The sequence below is a fragment of the Solanum lycopersicum genome, chromosome 10 (assembly GCF_036512215.1).
Source record: "Solanum lycopersicum chromosome 10, SLM_r2.1".
NCBI classification, from domain to species: domain Eukaryota; kingdom Viridiplantae; phylum Streptophyta; class Magnoliopsida; order Solanales; family Solanaceae; genus Solanum; species Solanum lycopersicum.
The window spans coordinates 3,312,240-3,322,594 of NC_090809.1; the positions used below are offsets into that span (position 1 = coordinate 3,312,240).

General features: G+C 27.4%; 1 protein-coding gene across 1 annotated transcript; it reads left to right on the forward strand.

The window, feature by feature from the left end:
* The first annotated feature begins 1,246 nt into the window (after positions 1-1,246).
* Positions 1,247-7,233, forward strand: LOC101248427 (CBS domain-containing protein CBSX5-like). The gene is made up of 2 exons (XM_004248066.5): positions 1,247-1,768; positions 6,088-7,233. Exons 1-2 carry the CDS (start codon positions 1,434-1,436, stop codon positions 6,932-6,934), a joined length of 1,182 nt encoding a protein of 393 aa, XP_004248114.1. The 5' UTR covers positions 1,247-1,433; the 3' UTR covers positions 6,935-7,233.
* The last annotated feature ends 3,122 nt before the right edge of the window (positions 7,234-10,355 follow it).

Sequence of the window (10,355 nt, forward strand, 5' to 3'; positions counted from 1 at the left end):
GTGTGTTTTATTCCTGTATACAATTTACAGGTAGGGTATATTTGGTCTTTCGAAAACAACCTTCTCTACCTGCGTACACCTATCTAGGGGTGGGCATTCGGTAATTCGGTTTTTTTTTCCGGTTTTTTCGGTTCTTGTACAATGTGTACCGAACACCGAACCGAAATAATTTGGTTCGGTTCGGTTTTGTTACTTCGGTTTTTTTAATGGGCCTGCTTAGTTGGGTTTTTAAAAATTTTCAAATTTTTTTGTTTGTTTTAACTTAATGGGCTAAAAATAGTTGCATCAAAAAGTGTCTTTTTACTTTTTAATTTTTTTATTTTAAATTATAATATTTATTATTTAACATTAATAATTAATATAATATAAATATATATTATAATATAATATATTTCGGTAAATTGAATTACCGAATAACACAAAATTATATATCGAAAATCGAATTGATATATCGATAAAAATACAAAAACATATACCGAATATCAAACTGAAAAACCGAAATATCAAAAAAATTTGGTTCGATACGATGTTTCGATTTTTCGATATTTATGCTCAGCTCTACACCTATCGTTTTCAGATTTTATTTTTGAGATAACACTGAGTCTGTTGTCGTTAGTTCGTTTGTTATGATGTAAAAAAAATTGAAAAATACTTTCCGGTGCCTCGTTTGGAAAATGAAAAACATTTTTCAAAACAAATTGACAAATGCCAATAATATTTCAACACATTGAATAATCAAAGACTTGAAGTTAGAAAATTGAGATACAAGGAAGTTGAAATAGTTATTAACCAATTTTTTTAGTTCTCTTGTCGGGGGTGTTGCTTCAAAAATTGGTCCCGAATTAATCGTATTCTAATGTGGATATCTGACATGTACGGAATAAAAACTTCATTTTTGATTTTACGAGAATTTTCATGAAAGCCATTGATTTGCTTTTTTTCGATAAAAGTTTGATTTATTCTAATTGTCGAAACATATTCAAATAATATGCCAACCTTAATTTTGTGAACCACCCACATCTTATTCTAACACTAGCATTAAAATTTATTTTACGATTTAAATCCATAACTTATAGATTACGCAAGATAACTTTATCGTTACTCTAATACTCAATCAAAAATATAAGAAAGAAAAAAATGTGTGGACCATGTTAAGAATAAAAAAGGATCACCACTAATCAATAGTTTACCAGTAATTAATCAGCATATAAATATCAGATATTTTTACCTTCTTCATAATCCTCATTTCCAAAAAAGCACCACCGGATCTCTTCCGTGTACGGCGGTCACGGAAAAAACCTCCCATTATCGGTCCGCCGTCTACTTCTATCAAACTTCCCGTTACCGGTCCGCCGTCAACTTATAACTTTTCTTCTTCATCTTCTTCCAATACTATCCAAAATTTCAAAAATCCGTGTAATTTTCTCAAATACATGGCATTTCCTACATTTCTTAACCGGAATGTGTCAGATCTGTGCGTAGGGAAGCCGACATTGAAGCCATTGTCAGCGGCAGCCACCGTTTCGGAGGCGTTAGCTCTGTTGAATAAATCAAACGAGCCTCATGTGAGCGTGTGGAGCTGTGACCATTCGAAGAATGTTCTGGAAGGTGAATGTGAATGTGTTGGGAAGATTTGTATGTTTGATGTAATTTGCTTTCTCTGTAAAAATGAGAATTCGGAGAATCCTTCAAAGGCTTTGGAGACATCCGTTTCACAGATTTTGCCCAAAGGAAATTTAATTGTGAGGCATTTGGCGCCAAATTCAAGGTTAGTGACTACCGAATACTCTCTCGTTTTTATTTACAAGTCGTCCTAGTTAAAAATAGATGGTCTTTAATATTTCTTCGTACATTTTTACTTGTGATATTTTTCTTTCGTAAAATCATGTATTTTTTTCTATCATATTGCTACATATAGTGGTTTTGTATAGTTTTTAATTTTTTTGTTTAAAATATCAAACTAATATGATCTAATTTTATTTTAAAAATTGATCAATTTTTATAATTGGCAACGTGACAATTAAAAATAGATGAAAGAAGTATTTTCGTTGACATTATTCTTTTTATATTATGTTCGAGAGTGGTAAGTTTTGAAGATATGAATTTGACCTACATAAAAAAATTAAATGATTAATTTGTATTAATTGGTCAATTTAATTAATAAAAAATAATTAGTTTGTATTTATTTGGTGAAAACTTGATTTTAAGAAAATAATAAATAAATATACAATTTTCTTAAGAAATGTAAAATCTAAATTGATGACATATAAATATGAATTATTTTTCTCTTTTAAATTTGGATACCTGTTTGGTATTTTAGCTCCCATATGATCATAGATTTGAAAGTTGAAAATTTGAATTACGAGATGTGTTTGGACATATATTTTATCTGGAAGACAATTGAACTTTTATGAGTGGAACTCCCAAAAACAACTTTGATCATGCTTTATGAAACTTGGGGCCCGTTTGGCCATAGATTTTCCAAATAATATTTGGGAAAAATTTGGCAAATAATGTTTGTCCATACAATTTGTCATTATTTGACAAATATTCCAAATTTCCAAATACAAGTTTTTTCTAGTATTTGGGCCAAATCTCATTATTTGAGATCTTTTAAAAATTCAAAATTTTACCTCAAATTTTTATCTTTTACAAAAACACCCTCTATAGTAGTTGTTTGTATTGTATTACATAATTATTTTATGTGAACACCAAAATAGTGATGAAATATTTAGTGAATATTAATAATGATATGATTTTTGATGAAAATGATGAAAAATTAACTCAAGGTAATAAAATCATGTGCTTCGTCTACTTCACAATGTATGGAATGATACTTGTTGCACTCGCTCCAAATTACCACATTGCTCTAGTGTGATAGAAACTATTTGTTATTATTGTAACGAACATCCAATTGACTTGTAATATCAACTTATAGTTAGTTTTAATAGTTTTTAAAACTTATGGGTATAAATCATATTTTTCTAAAAAGGCGAAATATATTTCCCAAATTCTATGGCCAAACACATGGTGAAATTTCACCCAAATTTTCACTCAAATAATATTTGCCAAGAATATTTGAAAATTTATGGCAAACGCTAGCTTGAAAATCTTCAAAGATCGGATTTTGGATAAAATTTAATTAGATCAAATAGATATTTAGGGTATGTTTGGAAAATTATTTGGTAATTAAAATTGGTGTAATTAATTACCAGCATAGTAATTACATTGTCTACTAATTATACTGTCCTGTTTGGTTGGGATTAAATTGTGATTACACACAACCTGTTTGAATGTCACAATGTAATTACACATGTTCTCTTTGGATGCACGATTGTAATCATAAACTATAATAAATTTTAAAAACAAAAATTAATTATTTAAAATCTATACTAGACAAATAAGAAACTTTATAAATGACATTAAATTAAATATTTAAGATATATATTATTTTTTTAAAATATATTAATTAATAGGCATATTTTTTTAACTAATATTATGAAAAAATAATTGATTTATATTTTTTCAAATTAAAATATTTCAATTAAATTGATCGTAAAAGTATGGAATTTCTATTAAAATCGTGAAATGCATGTTTGATAAAAAGAATAATATATAATTAGAATGTCATAAATGATTAAATGTTTGATAAAATATAATCTATCAAGTATAATTAAAAAACGACATGTAATGTAAATTCAATATTACTAAAACAAATGAACTGAAAATATAACATAAGTTATAAATTCAAAACAAAAAATTTAATATAATACTCTTATAACAAATTTCAACATAGCAATAAATATGATTTATTTTTATTTTTTCTTAACAAAGAAAACATAAGTCTGTAACTTTACTTAACAATAAATTTTATTTTAATTTAAAAATTAAAATACTAATAAAATTAATTTAATGAGGAAATAAGCATAGCATAAATAAATAGATAATACAAAAAAATTACATAAAATCACATAAGAAAGGTTGAGAATAAGAAGAAAAAGAAATATAATAATATAAAATAAAATAAACTTTTTCAATTTTTAAAAATAATAATTAAAAAAATTAAAATAGAAAATTAAAAAATTAAAAAATAGCTACACTCTACCAATTATATCAATTATTAACTGACCAAATAATTACATGTCTTCCCAAACAAGGCAAAATAGTGTAATTGCACAAATTACACCAACTCTAATTTCCAAACAGGTCTTTAAAGATAATATTACAAAAATTATTTTCAAAATTTATGATAAAAAACTAGTTTAATGTATGAAAATAAACTAAAAATGATCTTTAAACTATTGAAAATAGAACAAAAGTGTATTTCCTTTGATTTTTCATCAAAAGATGTATGAAATTATTAGGAATAAAACACAAATATCTTGGTCGTAGTGTGACTGGCCCAACTATGCCCCATCCAGTAAGCTAATGACGATAAGGCATGTTTGTTATAGTGTAATTATGTTAGATGCACAATTACAATCGTAAAATTATAATAATTTTTTTTTAAAAAATAATTATTTAAAATTTATACTAGATAGAGTAAATAAGAAATTTTATAAAAATGAGATTAAATTAAATATTTATGATATATATTGTCTTTTGAAAGTATATTAATTACTAAACATATATTCTTAATTAGTATAGTAATATTATGAAAAAATAATTCATTTTATATTTTTCAAATTAGTATATTTCAGTTGAATTAATCGTAAATACTAAAAGTATAAGATTTCTACAAACATCATGAAATGCATGTTTGATAAAATGATTAGTATTATTAATAAAATATCATAAATTATTATTTCATCTGTTTCAAAAAGAATATACCACTTTCTTATACTAAAAAAGAATGACCTCTTTCATTTTTTGACAACAATTTAACTTTTAACTTTCCACGTGACATGTTTAAGACCACAAGATTAAAAACAATTTTAATACATATGACATAACTTTTATTTAGAACCACAAGATTAAAAAATCTTATTTCTTTTCTTAAACTCCGTTCCAAGTCAAATTAGGTCATTCTTTTCGTAAGTTTGACAAAAAGATAATTTATCAAGTCTAGATAAAAAATACTAAATGACTTGCAATGTGAAGTCTTTACTCAATAATATTACTAAAACAAATGAAACTAAATAAGTTATAAATTCAAAACAAAAAATTTAACATAATACTCTTATCTTAAGTTTCAACATAGCATACATAAATATGATTTAGACGAAAACGTAAGTCCATAACCTTACTTAACAATGAATTGTATTTCAATGGGATGAAGAGGTGCTACATTTTCCTTGTTTCATCATATTCCGGCCCCATTTCATCCAACTTTTCCTCATTAGCCACAAAATTGTGTGTGGTTTCTATGAATCTATAGTTTTACTTGTTCACTAGGTCTAGTATCAAGGATGTATGTTAACAGAGGCGGGATCAATATTAGGAGTTTAGGGGTTCTAAATTTTTTTCTCGTTCCTTAATCCTTTCTATTGAGTTGTCAATCAGTTCGTACGGGTGCACACTTACTTTATTTTCTAGTACAAATATAGTGTGAAATTAGGTATTAGACCTAACTCTCACTCCAAAAGCTAGTTCAAAGGAAGGAGGATTGTCCAAGCCTTATAAGGAGGTCACCCATCTCATTAACCACCGATATGAGACTTTTGTCATTCTTTAACACCCCACCTCACGCCCAGTGCTTAGTATCTGGTGCGTGGGCAATTTTGATTTTGGGGACCCCAACATCGGGCTAGACGGGCCCTTGCTCTGATACCATGTGAAATTAGGTCTTAGGCCTAACTCACACCCCAAAAGCTAACTCAAAGGGAGGAGGATTGCCCAAGCCTTATAAGGAGCCACCCATCTCATTAACCACCGATGTAGGACTTTTTTCATTCTTTAACATATAGGATTTACGGAAAAACTATTGGATTCGTCCGAACCCATGAACCCCCACCTAGCTCTGCTCCGCCCTGTGTATATATGTTTGGTATGTCTGCATTCCTAGTTTAAATGAAGCTTTGCTATTCTGTTTACATTTGTTGTTTCATGTTATTGATTGTCTTCCGGTATCTTTGTTATTTTGTTCAGCTTGCTGCAGGCAATAGATTACATTCTTGAAGGCACTCAGAATCTGGTTATACCAATCCAAGATTACATAGGCGGGAAGCCAAGGAAAACACAGAGTAAATCATCCTCCCTGCGTTGCAAACATCGTAATGGAGTTGAATATTGTTGGCTTACGCAAGAAGATGTTGTCCGCTTCCTTCTGAACTTTATTGGTGTCTTCTCTCCTATCACCACTTCTTCAATTGAGTCGCTCAACGTCATAGATTGTAATGTGATGACTATTTGTTACCACGAACCTGCAATGTCTGCTTTAGATTCCCTTACTCTTGCACATGTTGAGCAAACTTCAGTAGCAGTTGTTGATGATCTCAACAGATTAATCGGTGAAATCTCCCCTTCCACTCTTTCCTATTGTGATGAAACTGCAGCAGCAGCAGTCATGACACTTTCAGCTAGTGATCTATTGGCATACATCGACTGTGGTGGTCCTCCAGACGACTTGGTTGATCTCGTGAAAGTGATATTACAAGAGAAAAAGCTTAGTGCGTTATTGGAACTAATGGATGAAGAGTTGTCTTTATCTACGTCGTCATCATCATGTTCAGCTTCTCTCAGTTGTTCTTCTGATGATGAATTGGGGGTTTGTAGAAATAATGGCTCAGGACGATATTCTTCGGCTAGAAGGGCAGAGGCTATCACTTGTTATCCAAACAGTTCATTGGTGGCTGTGATGATTCAAGCACTTGCACATCGCACAAGTTCTGTATGGGTTATGCATGAGGATAACACTTTGATTGGCTATGTAACGTTTAAAGGAATCCTCAAAGTTTTCAGAAGCCTCGCAAACGCGAGGATGATAACCAGATAAAGGAGAATTCAGTGAAGCAATAACATGTTATACAACACAGAATTGTGTAAAAATTCATTCAAATTGCAAATTTTGCACAAACGGGAGCCCTTTTTCTTTTGCTTTTTTGGTGGTGAGTGAAGGAGTTGTAGTTAGTTTTGGAACTTATTGATCTTTGTTGCTTCAATGATCATTTTGTTTATTGATTATTTTTGTTAGTGGAAGTTACAAAATATCAATTTCATGAATCATGGTTATGCAATCAATAAATGAATCAGGTTTGTGGTGGAGTGATAACTACTCCTTCATCTTCGATCAGAGCTCTCGGATTTGAGTTCCTTTTAGTATTGTCTTTGTTAGAGAGCATTTTCCCCTTGAATGTGAGATTTTTCGGTACGAAATTGAATTTAGTCATGCTAGGTATAAAATACCGCCAAAATAATTCATCTGATTCATTAAACAATATGAGGAAAAGGACAAATATAATCCTGAACTATCGTAAATAGTATGCAGATATCCTCTGTCATACTTTTGGGACATTGATATCCCTGCCGTCCATAAACTAGAGCATATATGCCCTTCACTCTAACGGAAGACTAAATAGGGACACGCGGCACAATCTCATTCGTCGATAAATGTCAGATCGATGGATAAGATTATGACACGTGTATGTCCATTAGTGTAAAAGGTATACATGCTCTAGTTTTTGCACGGCAAGTATACCAATATCTTAAAAATATGACGGACGATATTTACATACTATTTGCAATAGTTCAAAAATATATTTGTCTTTTTTTTCAAACAATATGAATGAATTTAAGATTATCTGATCCATAAATCCCACCCTAACCATTTTGAGTTTAGGCAATTAAAAACCATATGAACATACTCGAACAGATTATTTCTTTTTCACTAGAAGATAAGTTATAGTTATCTTTAGTTGGTGTAAGAAAATAAGTAGAGTATACTTTTTCAAATTTTTAGTATACAATTACAAGTTAGAATTTAAAATTTTTATACGTTAATTTTTAAAAATTATGATAAATAATTGGAGACAGAAAATAATAATAATAATAATAATTGATTAAAATTTGGTAAGGATTCAATCATTAATGTCAGACAGTGATGTTTGACATTCCAGATTTTAAAAATAATTATACTAAATTAATATTTCTTCCTACGATATATTTTGTTTAATCTAATCGTTATCTTGCTTTTCATTTGAAAAGTCAACGAGGTTTATCTAAGATAATCTTATTTGTGCAATAAATTAATTAAATTGTCATTAGCTGGATACATTATCTAATAGTTGGATTACAACCTAAACCAAAATACCCGTTTTAGTAAATTGAATATACATTATTCAAAATATTAGATTTTTAAAAATATTTAAGTGGTTTTCTTAATGAGACGAAGAGCTTTTGATAAATCATAAGGGATTAATTCAAAATAGATTGTATGGTGTAAAATTATTTAAAAGTTATTCTGGTTTAATAATTGATATTAAAGTCAACGATTAAAGAAGAGGAATAAAAATGATGACATGATATTTTACGTAATGATTGATTTGAATAAATTTGAGGCGATTAATGAATTATGCTCCGATTCAAATAGTTTAAGGATAAAATTTGTTCTATTTTTCTTGTTTGGAAGCAACTTTCTTGAGCTAGTTAACTAATGGTGAAAGCAATTCCTTTTAGTAGAATATAAAATGAAATATGATTGAAAAAGAGCTTTTATGAATAGTTCAAAGCATATTTTTATTTCTTTTTTTAAATTAAAGAGGAAACAAAAGGATGTTGGAATTGATATAACAAATAAAAAGAAGAAATGACGGTTAAAAATACACTTAAACTACGTTTTTTTTGTGAATTTTAGATTCTAACTATTTCGTGTTCCTTTTTCGTAACTAAACTCTGTCACTAAGCATTTCTTTTTTATGTTTAAATTATCACCATTTATGCATTAACACATACATAATATAGTCAATATCGAATTATTTTAGATCACATACAATGATAGTTAAGTATTACAAAAAGAAAACAAATATTAGCTACATTTCAATTCGTTTGTTTATCTTTTCTTTTTTAGTTTATTTTTTTTTAAAAGAAAAAATTACATGTCATTATTAAAGTCACAAAATTAAAAAAACACTTTTGCTATATTTGATACATCTTTATTTACAATCATGCAATTAATTTTTTTTTTTTTTACTTTCTTATACTCTATCTGTCGAATCAAATTGGAACAAATAAATATAAAGGAATAAATAATTAAAATAAAATTCAGTATATTTTTAACCATGAAAAGAAAAGAAGTCATTAGTGTGTGGATCACGAATTCGAGAGGGTTTATTTCTGTAATAAATCCATATTATATCGAAATAAAGTCAAAGTCGCGTAAAATCGAGAGGGTTTATTTAAATTTTCTAAATGGTAAATTATTATTTATATAATTAATTTTTATTATTTTAGATATGGAATCATCTTCAATTTGTTTGTGTATTTTTTTTTATATTTTCAATCTTGTAAAGAAAATTTTAAATTCACTATTAATACAGATCGAAGAAATAAAATCTCAATAACATCTTTATGCAATATGCGAAAAATACTAAAAAACACGTGTAAATATTATTTAAGTACAATTTATGTTTAATTGACTAAATAATCAAACTATCGAATTAGCCTTCAAATTTAGGTTAAAATAAACTATTCATAGTCTACCCTAAATGGTATACTACTATTTAGTTCTCTTTTTATTTTATATCACCCATATTATTTTTTTCTCAATAAATTATAACAATTATAAGAAAATCAATTATATTTCTTCAATATCTATTAGATTCAAATTCAAAAGAATCAAAGATGTTATGGAAATTATAAAACTAATATTAAAAAGATAAATATTGTTATATATATATATATATAAAGAGATCTTTAATTTATAAAATTCTAAAATCTTTCTTTAAATAAAATAAAAAAACCAAATATAAAAGAAAATTAAATAGAAAAACCAAATATACAAGAGAACTAAAAATATTTTATGCTAATATTTTAACTTTCCTTCGATAAAAATAACAATTTAAATATGATAAAAAAATCAGAACACAATAATAAACACTTGCGAAATTTTTTCAAATATACTTATTTTTAATAGTTATAATTTTCATTATTAGAGTTAAAAATTTATAAAAAATTTAGTTAACATTTTACATGCATTTTTCATCATATTGACGTGCAAAAAATAATTTCTAATACTTTTTGTATAATTTTTTAATTTTTTTTATTTAAAATATCAAATTAATGAAATCTAATCATATTTTAGTAATATATCAATTTTAACTTTTCAAAAATTCAAAAATAAAACAATAATAAATTTTAATATTTTAATGGAAAAATATTTTATATCTAAATTCATTAAAAAGAAATTCAAATGGTGAAAA